Raw genomic sequence first — 25940 nt, 5'->3', positions numbered from 1 at the left:
GGATGATCAGGGGCTGGAGCACCTTCTGTATGAAGACAGGCTGAGAAAATTGGGGCTGTTCAGTCTGAAGCTGTGTGGAGACCTCACAGCAGCCTTTCAGTATCTGAAGGGGGCCCACAAGGATGCTGGAGAGGGACTCTTCATTAGGGACTGTAGTGATAGGACAAGGGGTAATAGGTTAAAACTTAAGGTAAGTTTAGATTGGATAGAAGGAAGACGTTCTTTACAGTGAGGGTGGTAAGGCACTGGAATGGGTTGCCCAGGGAAGCTGTGAATGCTCCATCGCTGGCGGTGTTCAAGGCCAGGCTGGACAGAGCCTTTGGTGGCATGGTTTAGTGTGAGGTGTTCCTGCCCATGGCAGGGGGGTTGGAACTAGATGATCTTAAGGCCCTTTCCAACCTGAACTATTCTATGATTCTATTCTATGACTCTATGATTTATGAAGTCCAGGTCAGGTATGGATACAATGAATGATTCTTATCCCTCTAACTATATAGAGTTTTCCATGTCACCTCTCTTTGGACTGTAAATGTATTATCTGTTTCTGAAAAGTCCATGTTTCAGTGACAAGCAACACTGGGAGAGCCTGCTACGTAAGATACTGCATATGCACTCTCTTACTTGGGGTCCAAGGTAACACCTGTTTACTGTACAAAATCGATACATCATACTATAGCTCTCTGATACAAACATGTTACGGGTAGCTGTCCTGCAAAGCAGGAAATAAATTGTGAGAAAGGATCAAGAAGGCATGCTTCTAACATCATTATTTGTCACAGGAGGTAAAGATGGCCTTTATGACAAACCTACTCCTGTAATGTCACAAACCCCGAAGTAAACATGAGATTTCTGCAATGCAGAAACCAAATATAACTGGTTAAATCAACAGCTAAACTCAATTTCATCTAAATGGGCCATTCTCTTGCTTCAGCATTAACAGGAGATGAGGACTCCCATAAGGTTGATATGGTCATACAAGGATACTTTTGGACACAAAATACATTACGCTAGAAAAGCGTAGAGACCCAAGTGGAAGTTTAGCACCATAGACTAAGCAAGGTAGACCCTGAACTGTACCTGTAGACACAGCTTCGACTCCTAGGAGAATTCCGCATCGGTACCCTCCAGTTAGGCCCCAGCGTGGCATATAAACGACCCCTGTTTGTGAATGCAAATATCTCATGAGGAAAATTCTAGTCTGAGACTTCAACAGTTCAGGGGTTTGGTAAATGTGACAGAGTTCCCAATCTTTTCAGGTCCATGGGAAGAAAAACATAGTAACTTTACAGTGCTTTAAATTGAAAAATTTGGTGGGTGTTTTTGCCCCTAACTAATCAATGATTTGGTAATAGTAACTATTGATTTAGTGCTTACCTATGTCAGGGATCATTTATGAATTTCTTAGCTAAGTTTGTAGAGTGCTGAGTGTACATGAAGACTGACTCACCTTTCAAGCCCTGACGGCAGCTCCTCACTAAATTCTGAGCTTTCACTGCTATCTAGAAAAAGAGTAGTAAAGAGAAGGCGTAAGAAAATCACTCAAGGGAAAATACAAAGCCAATATATGTGCATCACCAGAATAATCTTTGTATCTAGTACTGTGGAAACTGCTTACTCAAATCACATTTCAAAGTTGATGTCTTTGGAGTTTGTGGTAAAATCTAAATTGGAAGAGACTTACATGAGCCTTCCCATCTATAATGAGAATACAGTATCTCACTGATGAACAAAGTAACCATTACTGCTGTGTTTAAACATCAGACATCTACATGTTACTTCAATTTTCATTACGCTGCTTTTCCTTCAACAGCTGAGCACTTCAGGAACACAAAATCCACTTACTTTATAAGACAGTATTTCTACCACATCTGTTAAGGCAATTAAAGTTATTAGACATGATATCATTGTTCAACAAGCGAGCACACCTGTAACAGATGAGTTGCCAGCTGTATGCTGCTAGAAGCCATAACAAATCAGTATGATTGTACTCACAACAGTTCCTATTTCTCCTACACGCACACAACCAATTCGTCCCTTCTTCCCTGGCACAGCTATTCAGCTCATAATTTTAATTTGCCCAGGACTGCTCAGGGTGACCGTGAGCTGTGCATGTGTTTTCAGAAGTTCAAAGATCATCTGTGCCAAACTCTTCTTCATCAAGTTACCTGCTATCCTTCAGAGTCTATTTCCTATTCTAGAAAGAGCCCAAGCCACTTAAAAGGTGCCTTTCACTTTAGAACTTAGATTCTTGATCACTTTTTTATTATGATTATCTTATTAATCATAATACCATAACTGTCATCATCCTCTTTCACAAGTTCCTTTTGTTTCTTTTGAAGTCTCAGCACAGCTAAACTGTTCTCCAATATTCTAAAACCTGTTAAATTTTTCTTTGTAAAAAGGAAGCACTCAAAATCTAAATCCACCTTTCAGTAACCCTTTTTTTTTCCCCTGCTGAAAGCTGACAAACACTGTTTCAGATAGAGAGCACACACAAAGAAAATCTTCCTTCGTGCCTCTTTGAATAGGCACCCTGATCAGTCTTTGCACAGGAGCTAAGGGTATTTCCTACTTCTGGGTATCTCTTTGAGGTTCCAAGGCTCTGTGACAGAAAAGCAGGAATGTCAGTCCGTCTGCCCCCCAGACTCTACCTATGGACAGGCCGTTGGTGAAATGTGAGTTGGGTGCGTGGCCACGGGCTGGGCTGTGGGACTCCAGGACGCTGTCATCCAGGAGGTGCCGCGGCTTCTCCGTCGGGAAGGTGGCGCTTTTGCTCTCCACTACACTGAACTGACACATCATGCTGGAAAATTGGAAAGAGAAAAATTCAAAACCCCTCTTATGTCATCTAATAGCAGCTCTTGGATCCTGATATTTCCACTCAGACTGTGCATTATCAACAGGCTATGAAGTAGCAGGCAATTAAATGTACTGCTCACACTTCCCTGCTGTACATCTGCTCCTTGACCACCAAAACAAGTTTCAAATTTTAGTGGTCTTTGTAAGTAACAATTATGAAATCTCTGCAGATGGGGAAGTTTTAAGTCTTTTGACTCCTCTCCATATAAAACCTGAACACCCTGGGTGAGGGAAAAGGTAGAAAACCAGGAAGAAGCAGACCCCACATAAGCCACTGTTTAGTGGTCTTTCACGCTAAGCTGAGCTGGCCTTGGACAAGTCACAGGAACTTCTTTCCTAACCATTAATTATGAAATTTGGTAGATGCAGAAACCTTAACTGGGGAGGCAGTGCTCTTGCTGAGCTGGGTACATGATAGAGAAAAATGTTTCTAATCCAGATTACCCAGGTACAAAAGGTCACAACTTTCCTGCAGAAGTGTGCAAAGGAGCTAGTAAGGATTCCCTAGATGTATTAGCCAGATGTTTGAACAAAAGAAAAAACCCAAGCAGTTATGCACACCAGGGATCCACAGACAAAGTGGATACACAGCTTTCAAGTAGTGCCGATGCCTGGCACTACTAGCAGAGAACTGTCAGTAAAAATAACAAGTATCAAGAGAAAACCTAGAGAATACACAGTAAAGCCTGAAGCACTCTAGAAATACATGAAATAGAAGAGACAAATACCAGAGACTTCTCAAACACTGCTGCTAGCTTAAACCCTTGTGATGCATGCAATGGCATGAGCATGAGCCAGCCCAGAGTACCCACTTGTTTCCCAGGCTGTGGCTCTTCCTGTGCCTTGGTACAGGAGGTGTAGGTAGACTTGCTGACACTGAAGCATCAGGACACGTGGGTCTCCTGCCAAATTTCATAATTGCCGACACATCAGATGGACCTAGAAGACAACATTTAACACTGAGCAGATGCAAACCCCAGAAATCTCATGGGTTGGTGTGTTCAGCTACTGATTAAAATGAATTTACAGATAACCAGAAGGCACCATTTCTAAACTGGTTGTTGCGTATTAGGGTTATACCATCCATTTCTCGTATGAATTCATCTCTATAATCTTGAGCTCTCTGGAAGTAATTTTTAAAACAGCTTTGCACATACTTCTAACAATGAACTCCTACAAAAAGTCTTGGCACCCTTACAACAGCTGGATGTGCCAAAATGTAATACGCAGAGCCATAAAGTCAGTTTGTACTTCGGGTGTGAGCAGGAATGCTCACACATGTTTTGAATTTTGTTCACAACTCCATGTTGTGAATAAACTGTAAACAATCTGCTCATACTGACTCACAGCTTGAGCATGTAAGAGAAAGCAGGGGCTTTTCATGTATCGAAGGGCCAGACAGATGCATTACTTCTCAATCATCTCTGAGCTCTAGAGATGTCTCACTGCAATTATTCTTTCTCTCATTTTACAGACTTTATGAGGCCTCACGGAAAACACGGACAAGCTGTTCCCTGTTCCAGTTCCTTGACGCTGTTTGCAAAAGGCTGGCAGTGAACGCTGCAGTACAGTGAAGAACAACATGGCCTATCATCCTCAGTGAATGCAAGGCTATTCTTAGCTTCACAATAAACAGCTGAGACTTCACTTTTAAACGTTTAGTTGTGGCATTGGTGCTTGTGACAGAAGTGGGAGTAACGGTCATGAACTGGCCATTTGCCCCATATCTGTCTCCAGACTTGGTACAGCTCAGGTAGCAGCAAAACAGAATTCCCCCTGTGTTACAGGAACCACGTCTTGGAGGCTCCAGTGACCTCAGCTTAGTCAGCTTCTGGCCTCTAACCTAAAACCACCCATTAAGAGGTCAACACAGACAGAAACTTTGTGATCTGAAAAACCACATACAACTATCATCAAAATCCTTATAAAATGTCTGGCCTCAAATCAGGCCACCTGGTTCTGAGACGGTGGTTGGTCACTGGAACAGGCTGCCCAGGGAAGTGGTCACGGCACAAAATGTGTCAGAGTATAAGGAGCATCTGGACAACACTCTTAGTAATAGAATTTAGTTTTAGGTAGTGCTTCAAGAAGCAGAGAGTTGGATTCAATGATCCTTATGGGTTCCTTCCAATTGGAGTTACTCTCTAATTCTATCTGTTATATAGGCCATGCCATCTCTCCCCATGAACAGAAGTTATTAAATCTATTTCTTCTGCCTTGAACTGAGGATTCATGAGACACAAAAATAAATGGAAGAACCAGTGATGAGTTTGCCCTAATAAGAGGCAAAAAATAATACAAACTTAGATCAAGTTACATGAAACACTGGACTTAATTCCACATTACTTATATTTTTATTTCCACACAGCCTAGACTCAGGAATTCTACTATGAACTGGGTCATTACTATGAAGAACTGCAAAGGTTTTTCCCTAGCAGGAAGGAGAAAGATCTCACAGTGTTCTGCAGATTTGCGCAAATCATTCATTGTGCTGTTTAATTAACAATGAAAGGAGCCTCAAGACAAGCAGAAAGAGTAAAATGCTTCCAGCAACAGAGAGGGAAAATGGGTTCATTAGAGGAACCTTCAGTAATATCATCCATAAGATAATCAATTTAGTGCGAGAACAATAGTTTGTAATCCTGTTTTCTATCTTATTCCTATATCCCATTTTATACAGTACAGCATTTTTGCCTGCTTGTCTTTGCTTCCATCACAGTTGAGAATTTGTGAAACATGACAGCAGTAGCATGAGTCACTGGCATATGTGGCTGTGGAGAAGGTCTTATGCTTAAAGGCCAAATGCAGTTTAAAATCATTACTTGGTCCAGAGACTCAACCAGAACCATACGCCTGGCAGTTTGGAAGAGGGTTGAGTACAGTTCTCTGCTTCATTTTCAAACCCTAAAATTTTGTTGGATTCAGGCTGTAAGACAATACTGGAAGCTTTTTTTCAAGAGAAAACAGGGTTCACCTTCCTCTTCTGCTGTGGAGGAGGCAAAGCACAAATTAGAATATAAAAAGTAGTGCCTTTCCATCAGATATTTTTCAACTTGTGAACAGTAAAATACTTAGGACTACTGAGGTGTTTACTACCTGCTAAGAAGCTTAAAATGTATTGGAACTGAGACCCAGGATGAAGATAGTGGCAGCTGAAAACAGAGTTTTCCTGAAAATTATGAGCATGTATCAGCAAGAGTTTAGTCTGAAACTCAGAATAAACTTCAGTGTTAATGTGGCCACTTTAAAGTTAACCATCACACCTTGCAACACATTAAATCACTGCCTATCCCTTAATTTGGCTGCAAGATTTGTTCAGTTTTCTATTGCTTCCTGTTGTGTCATTCAGCTCTGTCTCTCTGGTGCCAGTATTAAATCCTGATTTATATTAAGTTCTTCTAAGTGGATGACATAGTTCACAGAGAGCTACTGAAACATTATGTTTAACAAACTGTTGAAAGTACAGCCTGTGAAAGAGTAGCAATCTCAAGGCACAGCCCTAAATGAGTAGCAGTATGTATAAGAGTGCTTTTTCACACAGACATGCCACATGTAAAAATAACTGTTAAATTTTCTAATACATAATAGTTAAAGGTTTGTCACCATGAAAAGTCACAGAGCTGAAAGCAGTAGGACTGATTAATTCGATGTCTACTAAAAAAAGCATACCTCTGTATCTCAAAAAGTAAGATTACAGATTCAGACTTCAGGTCAAGATTCTGCCTGGCTAAGGTGACACATATGTCAAGGCTGACAGAATTTGTGGAAATAGGTATTGGTGTCTTATAACTTAAGCGTGGCTTAAGTTCCAGCCTGGCTTCCTTGTGATACATAGTGATTACAATTGCTTACATCAGTCCTGTGAAAGAAGGTAATGGACTTATTCTAATTCCTAGTTACATATCTTTAAAGTAGATAACAGCAGGAAACGGAATGCTTTGTGGGATAAGATAAAGACAGAAATACCAGCGATGCTGGTATTACTCTGTCTGGAGTGGCCATTTTGTATGTAGTATCTTCCACATCTCCAAGGCAAGAGAATGGAATATGCACAGTTTGGCTCTGTTAACCCTGTGCTAGTTTGGCTCTGTTAAGCCTGTACTAAGGGAAAAGGAATCTAAGCTTAGAACCTTTACAAACTCTTTGTATCTGCACTGCTGTCAGATGTCCATGAAGAACTGTGAAGTTCAGAGTTCTCGTTAGACAGGACCTGTGCTGCAGGGCACACTCAGTTCAGCAAGAAGCCTGGGGTGCAGAGGGTGTCAGCATGAGTTATGGGGCTCAGGGGAGATGACCTAATTTCTGTAAAGGGGTAACAGATAAGAGAGCCTGTGCCAAGAAGGATGCCAAAGAGGGTAAGTGGTGAGATACTTATGGACATACCAGACTGCTGAGCAATTAGCTGGGGAAGCTATGCTTGATACCGCTGATAACAAAATTCCAATATTTAAATTCATTTGAGATTGAGTTATTTTGCCCCTTTTTTTCCAATAAGTGAAGTCATCTGCTACTGCTAACTCTCCTCTTTACTCTCCTGGCTCCACTCCTAGTGCATACTGTTACCATGATTGCTATTCTGTTATTTTGCCTTTCATGGAGACAAAGCACTCTTAGCAGGATTTTCCAGTCAGCTGGCATGAACAAGGGTTAGTTTGGTTTTCATTATTTCTCAGCATCATTTTCAAGACTATGCTGACATGCACAAAAATAATGTATAAAAATATTAAAACATTATTAAAGATTTGTTTGCGTTAGGGAACGTGAGACAACTTCATCAGAGCGAGCTGAGCGCTGTTCAGAGATCTGTGGCAGGAACATTTGGAAAAGTTTACACATATCCCAAAGGATCTCACTGTTTTTTCCTTTGCATAATTTTTCCATGAATAATCCTTCAAATGTTATAAATGAATGTTACTTTTGCAATCCTCCAGTAGAACATGTGAACATTTACAGTCTCCAGAGCTTTTATAAAAAGCAACAGGGTGAAGGAGTTACAGTTCACAATTTTTTCTCCACTAAAACCTATCAATAAACCAATACAAGGCACCCAAAGAAAAAACTGAACATGAGATGCATATTATATGCTGAAAAACAGAGGGATTTTTCAGGAAGGTAAAACAGTCTCAAGTTTTTACTATTTTTTGGTGAGCAGCTAAGAAGTAAGACTGATACTTACCAGCTCTGTTTCTAAAACTTAATAAAGGCATTCCAAGCCACAGACTCTCTAGTTAAATCTTCGCTGTAAAGTTTTACTGCTCTGTTGCCATTGTAACCAAAGTCAGTGGGTGATAATTAAAACTTTCAAACAGAAAGACCTACTTACAAAACACACAATAAAGAACTTACCAAGAATTTTGTGCACAGAATCAAGAATGATGCAAAACAAATAAATCTGGAATGATGGCTATTGTAAAAGCATAGTTTAATGTTTAGAGTACTGCTTTACAATTCAACTAAAGCCTATGAATGCATACAAAATGCAAGCACATATTTGTTCTGGATGCTTCTCAGACAAGGGCAAACTAAGAACAAGAATCAGAGTCTTTGGCTGCACCTCCCCATGCTCCCCCAAGTCCTCCAGAAGTCAACCCCCTACTTCCCTCAAGAAAAGAAAAGAAAGGTGTTTTGCTCAGCAAAATTGGAGCCTGCCTGTTCTCTTTGGAAGCCGTATACAAAAGCCTTTTGCTGCAGAGGTCAGGACCATGATTTTGGTCATTCAGTAGAAGTACTCTTTTTCTAATTATTTTATTATTTTTTGTTTGTTTCAAAAGGACCATGAACTATTTCTCATACCCTGCCCCAGGGAGGAAGGGGAACATAAAGAGGGGTTTGTGTTTCTGCCACATGACCCCCATTGCTGTAATTAAGTGTCCTATTCTAATCTCCACCTCCACGCCACGTAACAGCAAAAGGTACAGACACATTTATAAAAGCAATTTGGAAACCTTATTTTGCAGTACATTGTTTTTTACCCTAAGGACAATCCCTGGTATAGAATACTACTCTACTTTGGCAATCAAGAATTTCTAATTCTAGGAATACCATAAGAAGAAAAAGATTAATTCACTGTTTCATTTCAGGCTTTGTATTTTTAACTTTCCACGAATCCTCATTCTCTTTTCAATTCTGCATCTAAGAAGAGTACATTAAATCCAGGAAAACATTCAGTAGATTTCAGAATCTGTCTGGCTTTGCTGCACTGTCCTTTCCTGCTCTGTTTTTCTTTCACTGACAGTGCAGATGATCCACAATTTTTCCAAGTGCCTTCTACTTGTGTGTAAAGAACATCCTGCTGCTTACATTTTTCTTCTATCATTCTCCATTTAATTTCTACCTTCAACTCAACCAGCTGTAGCTTGCTCTGTGTCCTCAGTTCCCTTCTACTTTCTCAATGGTCTTTCCTTTATTAAAGCCTTTAGTAATTATCAGGTGAAATGTGTGGGTTTGCTTTTTTAAACATGCAGCTTAAAGAAGCCTAATAACAAACTTCTTTATTTAATAATCCAAAAAAGTCATGGCATGGACATTTCTTTCCTTCCTCAAACCTAATTGATACTTCTGTGCGAGGGATCTCCCATCCCAAAGTTCTTAAAACAAGTGAACAAATGAGAGATTGAGTGAGACCTGCAGCACATTGCATTCTCCTGCTTCGCTTTACTGCCAGGTTCTAATTTTTAGAACCTATTTTATGTTTACAAGACTCAAGAATACACTTATTAAGCAATTTTTTAGAAGATATTCCTTTATAGACCTTACTGTCTCTGTATATATCCTCAAATCTGTAACAAGAACAGTTTGGCCAAGGCCATAATGTGATCCTCCTTTGATGCAGTCTTTGTTTTATGTTCAAATTTGGATTAACAAAATAGACTAATTTAAAGGTTAACTCCAAAAGCCTGGTTTGCAGTGAGGGAATAAACAGTGACGTGTGACAGTCATTGTTGTTATTGACAGACATTACACATTACGAGAAAGAGAACTATCAATTACATGAGCATATGAACTTACATGTTTTCTTCCCTTTTATGGATTTATGGAATCTCTAATTGCTAGCATTTGTGTTACTGATACTGCAACAGTGGAATGTGCAAAACCCTGATTTACACTTCAGCTAAAACTGCATTTCTTGCAGCTGGATCTGCAGGGTAGTGCATGAGCTTGGATGACATCCACATTGGCAGTGAAGACATACCCATTGGGAGAGCATAGCTACAAAGAAAATGCTCAAGTTTGGCTTCAACAAAACACATCAAAAATACAGATTTTTGAAAAAAATTATTTCAGGTGACTGCTCTGAAGAAAGAGAGAAATTCCCTCATCCCCCAAAAATAAACCCCAACAAACCACAGAGCAGGAAAGCCTCTTGTCCTCAGGCAGTTTTATGCATTTTTAATGTTCTGAGGGAGTTAATAACCTCATAGTTAAAATAAGCATCAGTAAACTAGGTCATTAGAGACTTCTTTGGTAAGGAAGTCACAGAAAATAACAGAGCGATAAAGTGAAAAACTGAGCATGATCATTCTCTTCCTGAAAACTCTGTATTTGCTTTGACAAAACGTTCTACAGTTTTTGTGAGGCTTTGGTCTGTTAATGACAAAAACCCCACAGCACACTAATTCTGGCTGGATTTAGTGGTTGATAATAACATGTGAATCCCACACGTTTGTGTGGTATTAATTTCTTTCAAAAATACTCAATGGAGTTGTAAAATTTTGTAGGGAAAGTATCACAGAGGAAGAGATTGGGAAAGAGTGCAAGTTTGAAACTAAAGAGCAAAGTTTTCTGGATGGGCTGTAGACTTCTGTGAAGAAAACTCATGTTCTTCCATTTCTACCTTAAGTGCAGTGTAAGAAAAGCAGACACTGTGCACACAAAGCAATAAGCAAGCACTTGCAGAAGGATTAGACAATTCTCATTTCCACAGACTGATTGGCTGCTAAAGCACTTAGCACAAACTATTTATTAGTTGCCAAAGCAACCACTAAAACAAATGGCAAAACTAAATGTCAGACTTAGTGTTTACATGGAAAATGACGGTGTAAGGCTTTTTTTTTTATCCTGAGATGCTGGGACTGCTGTACAGATGTCACTGGTGTACGATACCTGCTTTCAAGGGTTACAGATGTGCAAACACCTTCCTTCTGCTTCCACCTTTTCTCCATTTTTAACTCCTACATATCACATACTTTACATCTGATATATCGACTGCTTCTAAGTAATGAAAATACACATTGAAAGTTCTTTAGCAGCTCTCAAAGCTGAAGGGACTCAGCACAATGGGATGGATTTTACCCCAGCAACAAAACAGAGAATACACCTGTTTCAGATTATTACTCCAGACTCCTGGTAAGGGGGTAACATAAAACCTCTGGGCTCATTATTCTCAAGAATTACACCAGGATCTACTTGGGGGGGGAAAAAGAAAAAATCAGAAGGGGGTGAAGGTCCGTCCCTGACTATTGCAGAACAACCCCCACAAAATAAGGGCTGCCCACAGCAAAGGCCTGGCTGCTAAAGACTACTAAATGCTAACTGTAATGAAGGAGTTCATTAAAAATCACAGAATCATAAAGACCAGTCTTTGAGTCACTTAATACTAGATATAATTTTCTGGATATGGCAATGATTTTAACATTATTGAATCTTTTTATATTGCTTTCCAAGGCAGGATAAACATGGTATATTTCAAAGAACAAGTAACTGTTTTCTATACTCTGATCAGTACCAAGCCTTGAACTTTGCTAACAACATTAAGATGGTAAAGAACACGCATAAATTTTTCTGTACTGAGCTAGACTTTGCTAGTTGCTTAGAAGGCTAAATTATTTACCATATAGAACAGCAAATCTTTTCCTTTGTTCTGGGAAAATGTATTGAGTTATACCTTCCAAAACAATCTGCTTAATAGCTGTACCATAAATGCTGGGCACCTTCTAGCCAACACCACAGGAACACAGATGTCTTTTACAGCTAATTCAACTGGAAACTGTGAACAGTTAGCATACTATAAGCTCTCCAGCTACATTCTCCCTCTCTCTCTCAAACCATAGCAAGGCAGAATGAACAGACTTAAGCTGCTGCCAAGGAAGTTGTGTGAATCACACGGTTCCTGAAAGCATTCAATGAAACTGCTTAAAGCTCCATTTTAAAGGCTGCTTGCAAGAGACAAGAATCGCTGCAGCGTTATGGAAGGCATGAAATCTCCCTTTGAAAGCACTATTCACAATTATATATGCAATCGGTAATTAAAGGAGACCATCTTAGCCACTAATATACAAAACATAGCTTGTTGTGAGACACTCATTTTAATCAGATGTCTGCCTCCTGTTTGAATTTACTGGAAACCAGTTTACAGTTGGCAACCAAAGTGGAAAATGGACACATGGTTTTCTCCAGTACTTTGCAAATAGAAATATTGAAGGATTTAACTGTTCTTATTGAGCCTCACATTCATAAAGATACTTTAAGGGGAAAAAAAAGAAACCTATGATGTCCCTGGATAAAGTAAACTGTTAATCATCTTTTGAAAGAGAGAAAACTGAAGCTGGATAGAAAATAAAGTCATAAAGCAGGGAAGAAAAAGTCATTTCCATCATCAACATAAGTAGTTATACTTTAGGACATGAAAAAGACACTATTCCCTGCACTTAAGTCCATTATGGCTTTTGGAATTATTACCAGTGATATCAAGCTTTTTCTCTGTATTTGGAAACACATGACTACCTATAGAAGGTAATATATCACATGCTGAACTCAACTGGACACTACACTGCCATTAGTAACCTAATAACTTTTCAACTGTCGGGAGAACTGAACTGGTGACTGCTCTTCTGAGCCAAGGACCTTTATTTTACCTTAAGATCATTATATTGAGACTCATATGCCTTAAACTATTGAGTGGAACATTAAACTACTGCTTAAATTATTTTGAGATCACCTCTTACCATTACAGTTTGCTGACTGCAGAGGATTTACTGCTGGTACACAATGGCTAAAATGTAAAAAATCTCTAACCTGAATCCAAATAAAGTTGACTCACCCACTTTTAAACGTGCTGGGTTTAATTCTGCACAGTCAAGTATCTCATTACTGATAGCTGGGTATTTTAGCTCAGAATTATTCAGGACTAACATATGTCTATATTTCTTTTTATTAATGTTGTGAAATATACAATAAATTATTGCCTTCATGCTCAGTTAAACTTCAATCTGAATTCATAGTAATTTACTTTAACTGAACTTCTCCAGGAACTGTTTTTTTCAATGAAGTACACTGGATTCCCTTTAGTTGCATTTTTGCAACCACAGAGGTGCAGGTCACAGAAACATTTCCATGGGTATTACAAAATGCTGGTGGCATTCACTGCCCAACTGGCAGTACGTGAGGACTCCCTAGCTGAGCAAGAAGTACATCAGTCCAGAAGCGTGTCAAGCTTTCAAAGGAAATACTAATAGATGGATGGAGCAAGAAGGATGACTCAAGACTTGGTTTCTAGTCATCATATTAATTCTCACTCTGAATAAAGCAGCCTTATGGAGCATACAGGGGCACTGAGGATTCAGAGCGGAAAGTTCATCCTCTCCTAGTACTGCCAGATATCATATGACCACATAGTCAATTGAGTAGGTACCACAGAACGTTGGGCTAATCAATATTTGTGTACACCAGCTGAGCCCACTGCAGTATAAAGCCAGGAGAGTTTCACAGTTCTTGTTTCCAACTTTGGAACTGTATTTCTAGTTGCCTTCACATTACAGCTCTAATAATGTCTGAGCCCTTGACTAAGAATTACAGAGTACTAGTGATTATCACATACTATGCTGCTACAACCAGTATTAGAATTTCCACCATCATCCTAATGAAATGTTAACACCAAACCCCTAGTGTAAAGCATTTAAACATGAGCAATATGAAGCAAAAGCCAGAAAAGTCCACTTGTATGCTTTACGTATGGAAAATAAAATAATATGAGAGGCAATTACTTAGTTTTAAGTTTCAAGTATGAAAAAGCAAATCCTCACAAGAGCAAAATCAAACATTACATGATGTGGTGGGTTGATCTTACTGGCTTCCACATGCCCACCAAGCTGTTCCATCACTCCCCTTCCTCTGCATGATGGGCAGAGAAAACAAGATTAAAAAAACCCTCGTGGATTGACATAAAGGCAGTTTAATAAAGAAAAGTAAAAGCTGCACATGGAAGCAAAGGAAAACAAAAAGAATTTATCCTCCTCTTCCCATCAGCAGATAATGTCCAACCATTGGTTGGAACGAAGGACCTCAGCACTTGCAGTGCTTCATATGGAAGACAAATGCCTTAATATTGAATTGCAACCCTCAATTCTCTTAGCTTTTATTGCTGTGCACATCATATAGTATGGAACATCTCTTTGACCAGCCTGGGTCAGCTGTCCTGACTGTCCCCTCTTAACCTCTTGCCCACTCCCAGCCTTCTGGCCTTTTGCAGGGGGCTGGTTTTGGAGCGACAGCCTTGATGCTGCAAGCACTGCTCAGCAGCAGCCAAAACACTGGTGCCTTATCAACACCTTTCTAGACACAAATACAACTTAACTCCATCCCAGCCGGACTCAATACATCTCTGTACAAAGAAAGTGTTAATTAAGAACTCCTTTTGAACTTACCTAGTTAAAAAACATTTCCTCCTGTGAACGACTTCCTTGTATTTTACACAGCAATTAATAACATTGAGTACTGAGGGGGAAGGGAAGAGTGCCTTCCTGAAGAAATGTTTTCTTCCAAATTCTTATTTCTATAGATTTTATTCCTGTTTCCTTAGAACTTGATTCCTTTCTCCTTACTTGTTTTCCCTAGGTTTCTAATCTCAGCTAAATCCAATAGATTTTTATACTACCTATTAAAAATGTGAAAGCTAACAATAAATCATCTTAAAACCACTCCTCTTTGCCATCCAGGTAAACCTGTTCTCCAGAAAGGCAAATAATAATATATCCCTCCTCTACAAACTCTGCAAATTAAACTACTTGTAACTTATTCATTCCTCCAAAATCCCTGTGACATAAAATGGGATTACCCATATATTTCAGTGAAGGATTTCTGTAATGAAAAATCAAAGTTTCAAATGAAGTTCCATACCTGCAAGATCTTCTTTGGAAGAAACGAGTCGAGGAGAGCTGTTACCTGGCTCAATTCTTAATGACAATCTGGAAACGAAGATAATTAGAAGACAGTTATGATATTACAAGCTACCCTGCTTCACTGTGGTTTTTATGATGCACTCGTTGTTGCCTTCTCAGCACTTCAACACATCTTGATCTTCTAGTGCATATGACTTCTGCCACCTCTCAAGTTTACACACTCTTAATTTGACATTTATAGCTTCTTTGTTCTGTACCAGTTTGACAAAAAAAACCTGTGGAGAGCCACAATGTTAAGTAAACTTTAATGGAATAGGCTTAAACCCAAAGGAAATAACTGCTGTCATTGCACAGCATTACGCACGCAGAGTTGTGAAGGTTTTAAGCTACAGACTGCAGTACTCTGCTGGATAAAAACATCAGTGAAAGGCTTTTGTACTAAAGACATGCACATGAGTGGGATGGGATGGATGACAACAGATGACAACCTGAGACAGCATTTCAAAACCAAAGTCCTTATGCAAAACAGAGCACGCATTTCAACTTGTTTCATATAACAGTTGCTGTCTAACCAGAAGCAAACAACCCTTCTCCCGTGAACCTGTCACTGTTCCACAAATCCTTATTTCTTTCTTCTGTTTCTGTCTGTACAAGGGAGCTGTTACTTATCCTTCCCCACATGTGATAACTGCATGTTTCAGTTTCTGCCAGCTTTGAGGAACTCATCTCTGATGTTCTTTCCTTATGTTGTTATCAAAGACATTACTCAGTTCTACTAGTCCCCTGTGGCAACAGCCACAATTTATTTGGTCACTGTGGAAACATTTGTCTAATAAGCCCATTGTAAAAAGATACAGCTGCAGTTCAGTCAATGTAAGCAAATAGCTTCTCCCTTTTACAGTGATGTGGTTTGTAATGCACTCCTCTGAAAATGCAATTTAGCTATTCAACGTAAGAAAACACAGGATGTGTTAAAAGAATAAGAAATAAACATAAGTCTAAATTTGAATGCTGTTAAATATAAAATACTCATGGTGACACATATAACAAAATATTGACAATAAACTGTGAGAAAAGGGAATATGTTCTGACAAGGAGATGTCACTCCTTGACCACCTTCTCCCCTGTTCACTCTCGCACCCAGAAGGCTGGAAACAATAGAAAACATTTTTATTCCAAAGAGATACTGATAGTCAGTACAGTCTCAACCAGCCTTGGCTTGTTTGCCACCACCCAAATTCATTTTTGCAATTCCTCTGACACCGCATTTTCCACTGAGCAGCACAGGTTTCATGCATGTACACGCATGCTCTGCTCTCACCTCACCCCATATGCAGAAAATGAAATACGCACCCAGTCTTGAATACAGTTCTATTTCATGGAAGGATTCTCTCCAGCACAGGATGAAACTATTAGGACAGTAAAGCTACTTTTACATAATTCTCCTAATATTAGGCAAGTAAAAGAAGACAGGGAACAGCCTTACATGAAGAAGAAATTTAGCTGCTCCATGAGGGAGCTGAATAAAACTTATTCATCTTTCTTGAGTCGAGATTTAAGTTAGAGTAAAGCAGTTCAAGCCTCAAAGCTGTCACTCAGAGCATTTCTGACCAGCATTTGTGCATGAAGCAGAATGGGTGTGATGTATCTGGAACATTTTGAGCTGCCTATGTAGCTTTTAAACAGTAGGTCCAACAGCTTCTGAAAGCTTCACTGTCCCCAAGAATGCCCTATGGAAGAGCAGCCAAGTCACAACTATAGCTATTGATCAATACCTCTAGTGTGAGGCATCCCTGCCCATGGCAAGGGGGCTGGAACTTGATCTTAAAGTCCTTTCCAACCCAAACCATTCTATGAATCTATGATCCATACGGCCACTGGAACACCAGAAATCTCAGGCTAACACAGTGCTGTCTAGCTAAGGAGAAAACTGCACTCCTGGGGACAAGCACTATCTTACACCCCTGAAGGAGGAAGAAGATCCTGCAGCAGCTGCATCTGGTACCTCTGAAGGCTACCCCTGCCATCTGGTACCAGTAATGCCCTGAGATAACAAAGATTAGCAATACATTTTGGGTATAGCTGGAAGGAATCTTGATGCTTTAGGTCCTGTTTCTGCCCCCTTAGTCTTGTAACCAGCAAAAGTTGTAATTTCTCAGATTCTGCAGACAACAGCGTATAGGCTGAGCAAAAAGACCTATTATATTTAGGTTATGACATCATTGTCAGGGGTTTTCTAGAGTGTTCCTACTTGCTGACAAGCACAAACCTAAAGTGAGCAATTGGACTGGCACAAAAATAGTGGAGAAGAGCTTTGTTTATATAAAGTGGCTGCCAAATTTCCCTTTTCAGTGCAATTGAGGTTCTCATTTGGCAAAATGTGTGTTGGGATCCTGCCAATACATTTTAGGGCAACTATCTAAGCTTCTCTCCCTGACAGCCTGGTACTGAGATAGTTCTGTTCTCTCTGCCAAAGGTCAAGCATCCATCTCTTCAGAGTACACTAATGCTGTCCCTGGCTCAAAAAGAGTGGTCACTGGAAAGAGAAAGAAAGGGGAGATTCTTTTCCACTACAAGAACTTAGAAGTCTTTGCCTTTTTAAGGCTTACAGTTTCTTCTGGCATGGGACCAGAAAATGCTATGAAACTAAAGATCTATTAGGGAAAACTGAGAGGAAAATGTGGAATCAAGTATTCAAAACAAAATTCAAAAACTTCTTCACAAATACAAAGATGGAAGAGGAATCAGAGTTCTCCTTTAGGGCAGCTGTGTGCAGTTTTGATGAACAGATTTTAATTTAAAGCTTTATTCTGATGAAACAAAGACAGCAGAAAAAGATCAAACTTCTCCAATGTACATTAACTGCAGCAACTTCACTATGCTAAGAACCAAATATTTCCCTCTTTTTAATATCTCTTGTGAGATCAGTCCAGATTTTCCTTGCCATTGTAAAGGAAAGGCTAGAAAGTAAACTCCTAAGTTTGACTGTAATAGTCTCAGAAATAGCTAAAGCAAAAGAAGTTGTACTAAATCTTTACTATACACCAAATACCTTCCAGCATTATCAGTAAGGCTGCAGCTAAAGTTAAAATGATTTTCAGATTTAAGTTGGTATTACTCATGACTTGTAGTTTTTCAAAGTATTCTGTTACATTATCATATACTCACACAAACCACTTGTTTAATCTATTTTTCTTAAGATATTACAGTTCATGAAAGCTGTTGTATATATAGTGTTAACATGGATGCATCATCAGGAAACTCCATCTAGAAACCACATTAAGCAACATGACCAGTTTCTTGAACCCAATCCAAGGGCTGTAAAGCCTGTACTAACCACAGTTCTTCACCATCACTACTATAGCTTTTCTGGATGTTCATGATTTTAATGAAGCATAGAATTTTGTGGGAAATTAGTAAATAATGACCGTTTGTTAAATGAGATTTAAGTCTCAGACTACTCTTAACGAAGTCAGGGATTGCCTGAGCTTTTCAGAAAGCTGTGCATGATGCTAATGTTCAATATGCATCTGTTGCACAATGCACCTCTATTTGTGAACACATTCAATGCCTGGAGGCTGAGGAAAGGAAGAACATACGTATTCTATCATTGGTACTCTGACAGGAATTCCAATTCCATGAAGCAGATAAATTTTGCTATGAAAAAAATCAAACATTCTTTTTTCCAAATAATTTTCCTACATAAACATCACTATGCTCTGTATCTGTGATCAACCAACCACAAAAGCACAAACCATAGCCAAGCATGATCTTTCACAGTGAACTACCTTCAGCCAATGACTTTCTGTTCCACTTTAAAGCAAACTAATAGCCAAGTGATCTTTCCATTAAATTCCACAAAATCTGAAGAAAAGAACAGTACTTACTTATAATTATCATCTTCTACGAACTTCTGAAGTTCTTCAATGTAACGAACAGACTTCAAATACTTTTGCACATGGGGCAGTGTTGTAAGATGATCTGTGGAGTGTTCAAACAGAAGATGAACATTAATGTCACCCAAAATTCCTCATTCTTTCACACTGTTTTTTTTTTGTTTTGGGGTTTGTTTGGGATTTTTTTCCTAGTTCTTATAGTTATCTTAATGGAAACTGAGACTTTAAACATTCCTGAATAATAAATCAGGCAGAAACATGAAGAGACTTAAGAATTATAATGCTGAATACCAAGAAACAAAGACACTAAGTTCAGAATGACAGGAAAATCCCTTGACATCTAGTCAGGAATTAGAACAGGAACACACCTTGTAGTATCTTAACTTATCCTCTCTGAAAGACAACTCTTTTAAAAGGCATCTGTTATTCCAGAATATTATTTCTTCAAGGCCATGCTTTAATTTTCATTCTCACTTCAACAAAAACACTAAAAATTAATGTACAGCAATACAGAAAGCCACCAAAACTGTAAACAGGAAGGATCAGTGATATAATGAGGCTTCTTTGTCCAAGTATTCAAAGACAAAATGAAACTCATAGTAAGAACATGATAGCTGAATAATCAAGCTATTCAGAATCATACATTATTATGGCTAGTCACTTTGAATACACTATAACACTCAAGTTGACAACCAATTACACGAACTGAATACTTAAGCATACACAAGTGATTTCTCACCTCCTTTTTTTACAATCTAAATTCTTTTTTTCCTATTCAAAACTCTCCAAAACTGTAGCATTTAAATGTTCTGAACTTACTCAGTTCTGCAGCTGCTCTCAATGTTTTCCAACTTATTTCATGTTTAAGCTAAGAAAAGTTATGCTAAGTCACCAACAGCACTCTGAGTATTCATCAACAGCCCCAGATCAGCACATTTCTTGACATAAGGCTTCACTAACAGGCTAGAATTACGGAAATGAATTTGAGAGTAAAATGTTGTTAACAAAAAGGAACAGCCCCTCAAGTTCCTCACTTCATCAACAAGTGAGGTATGTGGAAAAGCTTAACACACAATTTTACAACTGTTGTGTACACAGCAGTATTTGTATTTCATTTTGTAAACATATAGAATCATATCAGTATGCTAACAATAAAACAATGAAATTAAGGCATTCTATGCTCCAAAGACATCATATCTACTGCAAAGGAAAGATATTAAGATGTTTCTGATGGCTTCTGATGGGAACAGAATATAAGCCAAAGGGAATAGCTGTACTTGAAAATATGTCATTTGTAGTCCACATGTTGCAGTAAACTCTGCACAACTTCTCTTATAGCTCTTACAATTAAGAGTAAATGCATATTTGCTTAATTTACTGGTAAGACTGAAACTGCACAGAAGTAGAAGCTACATTACTTACCAATGTTCAACTCTACCAACATTAGCCTCTTGTGTTGCCTTTACACAGGGCTGAAACCACACAATATTGTACTACAGAATTTTTAGTTAAGCCTTAACAGATACAACAAAATTCACCAACCATAGTTACAGGAGACTTGCAGATCAGCTATTATTCGGAGAATATTGTTCATCTGATTGGATCTTTGTTCATTCTCCATAATGCTGCCTGAAGCGGGATATGCAGAATCAATGTAGATTAAATCCAGGAGATAAATTCCTGAAACAAACAAACCAATCAACCAATTGGTCTAATGTTTCACCCAGAAATAATTGCATAATTTTTCATGAATAGAACAGCCAGCAACTATTCACCCCCACTGTGGTCTGGACCCATCACACAAAGGAGAGTTTGGGATTTGCATGGTGAAAAAACTTCAGAATCAGTGCTTGAGTTCTATGACACCTCTTGAAAAGATTTTGCAATTTTATAGGCTAATGTCTGCTATGAGTACTTTGCAGGACCAGATCAAGGACACTAAGAAAAGAGAAGTGACAGCTACTATGAACTGCTAATGACAGTACAGGCATGAAGCTAACAGTGAGCACAACAGCCTCTGGCCATGCTGACTAGAGTTTAGCACTTCACTGCCACTATTTACCACATGAAGATATTACTGCATGTTTTGGCTGAAGCTGTAGGCTGCATTTGCTGGAGCAGCCGCTCAAGCAGATGATATTTAGCTTATGATTATGTGATGATTTAAAAAAGCAGAAAGAAAAGGAGTTTATTTATTAGTTTCTTAATTGAAAGAATGGTAGTTACTTGCCTAGGCCCAGATTTCTCAGTAATACGGAAAGATGCAAAGATGCTGATTGTTCTTACTTGTGCTGCACTTTTCCAAAGCACTAGTTGACAAGACAAAATGTCATATCTGGTTGGTAAAGGAAGCCTATTATAGACACAGAAGTCATGTGTAGCAAGATGTCAGGTATCTTCATCACCATAAATATACTTACATCCAGTGGTTTTTATGTTGTATGGTACTTCTGCCTTTACACATTATGAGAAAAAGGCAGACTTAAGGCTGAAATGAATCCATGATAAATGAATCCATGATAAAGTATAAGATCTTTTACATATTACCCATCTGCTTTTTATCAACACATGCCATTCAGTTTCACATAAACTATTTTGATTTTCAGTGGGCTTCTTTTACAGCCCTTGAACAGTCAGACAGCAATCACAAATGAAGGGGAAAACACTAACTGGGAAGTACATATAATATACAATAATCAAGTTTGAGAAAACTGGATCTCCACTGTGATTACATGAAAAGTTTTAGATTTCAGCTCTGGAAAACTGAAAAATAATTCTACAACACAGCCTTGCAAAACTCATGAAAGAAACTATGAAAGCATAATGCAAGGCTCATCTATTTACTTCAGCAACTAATGGAATGTGTTTAAATGAAGAGTACCACTGTTGCCTTTTGTGAGGATACTTTCATCAGTTTCAGTATTTCAATTGTATGAGCGCAGCTAAGGAGTAAAGAGGCTCTGAGTGTGAGTGTAAAATCAATTTGGTTTAGGACTTCCAGCTACACTCCCAGTTGATTAGGCCTTGGATGCAACTATAGGAAGGAACAAAGTTGTAATGCAGAGTACTTTGTGGCTCAAGGAAGTGAAATAATATGCTGAGGTACAGGTATAACAATACACTTCATCATCTTCAGTGTGTCCTTGGCCACATGGACACTTTGTGCCAAAGACCCTGGCAGTTAAGTGAGGGCAATCACTGTATAGAATAGAATCATAGAATAGTTAGGATTGGAAAGGACCTCAAGATCATCTAGTTCCAACCCCCCTGCCATGGGCAGGGATAAAGAAGACTTGCTGCTCTTTTGCCTCTTCATGGAGCCATGCGACAGCCAGACATACCCAAACTAGACAATACAAGAAAGAAATTGTGGCTTCAGCCATTCTTGACATAGATTTGCTTTTCCAAATTTAAAAAAATCCCATAACTGCACAATCTGCAGGAAATATGAAGTACTTAGATTTATAATCACGTAACTTTGAACACGAATTTGCAAACAGTTCATGAAAACTTACACAAACACAAAGCCATTGCCAATAGTGATAAAGAATAATGAAGTGGATGCAACCCGAATACTGTAATACCATTTACAGTAGAAATTTTTTATATACAGTCTTTGATATTTTGACTTCTACTGATACAATGAGGTGCAGATCAGATTCTGCTGGATGTGCAATTCTAAGAGGAAATCACAGTTTACACAGTGAACTTACAGCAAAATATAACTAAGTTCTAGCACGACTAACAGTCTTTTTGCATCTCTAAATGTAATGATTCTGTATAAATTAAACAACCAAAAATAACCTGTGCATGATGATTTGTGTCACTCTGCACTCCATACAGCATGAAAGCTCAACCAATGGAGGCAGCTCAAAGCAGAAGAAAGAAACCAAACCGATGGATGCCAGTAAAAAATTAGACTTAACATAATATGCTGGAATGTAGCAAAACATATTCTCTGGAAATTCACATCAAGCTCACACATTTTCAGGAGTGTTCCTCTCTTGCCTCCTTTCAAGGCAAGGATGATTAGCTTTTACTGATCTTTTTCTTAGTGTTACCAGCCTTCACCTGGGCAGTGGCATTCTGAACTCTTCCATATATATGATGCAATAACAGGAATAGATGAGAATACATTTATTTTGCTCAGAGAAATACAAATTCTTCCCTTCAGCAAGACTTTAAGATCTGCTTCTCAAAGGAAAGGCTTGGGGTTGCCATATGCCAAAGTAAACATACAGTACTAGGTTTTCAAACCTTGGCTTACATTTGTGCTACTGTGCACTGAAAAAGCTCTCTAAGATGTGAAGCCATCAGGATATTTTCCAGAGGGTGAGCTCATGGGCAGCTGCTTCCACAGACAAAACATTTTCCAGTGATACTGACTTTTCTCCATTGTTACTAGAACTAATTTTGCAGCTGGATATTGTGTGCAGACAACACAGTATTTGTTACCTTATGGCATCATGGAAATAACAACACAGACAAAGGAAAAGCATGGCCAAATAATCCAAAACTAAATTTATCAATGAATCCTCACTGTGTGAAGGCAACTGATTATTTTTAAATTGGCAAAAATAACTCTGATACCCAGCTCTTAATTTTGTGTTTCAGAGCTCAAAGTAAGCAGTAATAGTACTGACAGTTTCAAGACAGGGAAACCCAAGTACAACAAACAAAGTGACCTTGAAATGTCAGTCAACACCACCCAGATGATACAGTTTGAGGGCTCCCTCCACCAGACAACAACTTCCAAGGCTAAATTTTTACTGAAAAAGTATTCATGGAAAAGTGCAGTGCTCAGCAGGATGCAAATCTAAGTCTCTATATTTGTGCCTTCATTCATAGCTAAGCTGCCTTTATTACTTCTTTATTCAATACTCATGGCTTCTGAAAAAGAAAACAGTACTGAGGCAGATAATAAATAAGCACACTTTGGAGTTGATGGGTACTAACAACATCCTTTCAAGAAAAATAATCTCAAGCCTTCCGAAATCAGTATTCAGCTTCACTCAATTCTGATGAACCTCAATGCAAGCATATGAAATTTTCATGAACAGCTATGGTGTGCAATTTCTTCCTCATTGAGACAGACTGACATAACATGCTATGAAAGACAGAATACTTTCCGTCAAGTAAATCACATGTACAGAGTTAGACCAGAGGGAAAAGCTGGATGGTATTACTCTAAACCACAGTGACATTTGTCTTAAATTTGGGTTCAGATTTTCTGTTCTGTCACACATTTCTTTGACCTGGGCAAGTCATTGTTATCCTCTACTTCCCACAAGTTCAGGGAGATAGATAGCATTGCTCTGTCAGAAAGACCACAGGAAAATAAACATTATGACCAGGAAAACTTAACAAAAGTGGATTAAATTATAGAAAAGACATAATTATGTGCAGCTATGAAGGAGCAGCACCAGGTATTCTTAACAATTCAGAAGTTCCAATATCTTTGGGGGGGTGTGTGTGCGCGTGTGTGTGACAATTTGCAAGCAGAAGGTGTAATCCAAAACTTACAGTACCTAAAACTGTCTCACAAGCACATACTGCTGCAAAACTGACCATGAAAAATCCTGCAGATACAGAGTGAAAACTCATATCATTCTCAGTTGTGTCCTTTTTTGTCTTTCATTTTTTATAATGGATCTAAAACTATCCTGTGAAATAGTAGGGCTAACAACCCCAAAATTAAGGGGTTAAAGCACACCCCTACTGTATACTTGACATATACTTTGGTGCATAGCACTCTGCAGTGCAATTCTGCAAATACAAGTTAGGAAACACTGCTCTATGGTATTTTTGTTAGTCAGACATTCACTACTTTGCAACACTTTGATGTGGAAGTATTTCAGATTAGCCTCAGGACTTCCAGTCTGTTATTCTTACTTAACATTTATAACAGTCTTCCACACTTGTTTGGTAAATCGTACTGTTACTGTGGCAACCACAAACACATTCTGTAAGAGGAGAAAAAAAAAGTTAAATGTTTTAATGAACAAATTTAGTTCCCTGCTGATCATTACGTACACTTTCTGAAGATATTCACAACCCAGAAGCCCCTGAATGCACAGATGCTGCCGTCTAACGTGGATGTCTGGGTATTATAGAGCATTATTTCAGTACAGGAAGCACTGTCTACAAGACATGCAGTAACTGCCATGGATAACAGAAGGAAACCTATGGAAAGTAATTATTTTCCCTTCTTTCTCCCCAGAAGTTAAATAGTGACACTGGTTTGATAGGAAAACCAGAACAGACAAAAATATGTTTCAAATTTGTAGTCAGCAGTATTTATGAAAGCCTTTTCCCACATACAGTACAGTGTTTGTATCATACTAAATAAAGCAGAGGGCAGCAAGAAAGCAACTTATCAATTAACTAAGTGGTAAAAAGTCCAAATCACTGCAGTCAGCAGTCTGTAAAACCAAAGACACCATTCTTAGGAGATTAGCTCATAGTCAGCAACGCCAGCAGTTTTGTGGTATCACTGGTTTCAAGAAGACTGGATATTTTCCATGGACTAAGGGCTGGAAAATTTTTCTACAACCCCAAATGTATATACTGGTTAACCTTGGTAGGACTTGGCGTACTCTGGAAACAACTGAAGACAAATCTTTGCCAAGGCAACAACATGTGATTTGTAAAATATATTGCTGACGCAGTGGCCAAGTGAATGGGATCACTCACAGGAAAGTAATGGTGGGATTACGACCAGGTTTATCACTTCTACGGGATGTCAGGTAGCCAGAGCATGACTTCAGTATCACACCCATGCACAAATGGAGAGCTATACTGAGGCTAAGTCAAAAAGACAAAAAACTTTCTCAGTTAAAAAGGTCCGTATCATTTTTACTTATACAATTCCAAATCCCCCAACAGGCATTCTTGCCATCCTCTGGCATCTTCCCCCTGCATATCATCAGCTCACGAGAGTGCAAATACTTACAACACCATAAAAGTCTTCTTCTTAAAACACAGGTAAAAGCAATGCCTGTAACGATGTTGCTGGTAAGTTATTAAGAGGGGAAATAGCTACTATGACTGCTTTCTCAACATTATTTCT

At 38.7% G+C, this 25940-nt stretch overlaps 1 protein-coding gene across 2 annotated transcripts in view; it reads right to left on the bottom strand.

Annotated features, from left to right (window-relative positions):
• The window catches only part of RALGPS1 (Ral GEF with PH domain and SH3 binding motif 1), a 76975-nt gene that overhangs the window by 8724 nt on the left and 42311 nt on the right, over nucleotides 1–25940 (bottom strand). For both annotated transcript variants that reach the window (XM_034067329.1, XM_034067330.1), the window contains exons 11-17: nucleotides 20414–20551; nucleotides 18863–18956; nucleotides 14974–15041; nucleotides 3672–3798; nucleotides 2652–2803; nucleotides 1448–1499; nucleotides 1078–1158 (exon numbers count right to left, since the gene is read on the bottom strand). In XM_034067329.1, the coding sequence (XP_033923220.1) occupies nucleotides 1078–1158; nucleotides 1448–1499; nucleotides 2652–2803; nucleotides 3672–3798; nucleotides 14974–15041; nucleotides 18863–18956; nucleotides 20414–20551 (712 nt within the window). The remainder of the gene's footprint in view (nucleotides 1–1077; nucleotides 1159–1447; nucleotides 1500–2651; nucleotides 2804–3671; nucleotides 3799–14973; nucleotides 15042–18862; nucleotides 18957–20413; nucleotides 20552–25940) is intronic.

This window comes from Melopsittacus undulatus, chromosome 11, assembly GCF_012275295.1.
Source record: "Melopsittacus undulatus isolate bMelUnd1 chromosome 11, bMelUnd1.mat.Z, whole genome shotgun sequence".
Taxonomy (NCBI): domain Eukaryota; kingdom Metazoa; phylum Chordata; class Aves; order Psittaciformes; family Psittaculidae; genus Melopsittacus; species Melopsittacus undulatus.
This window is presented reverse-complemented; position numbering and strand designations above follow the sequence as displayed.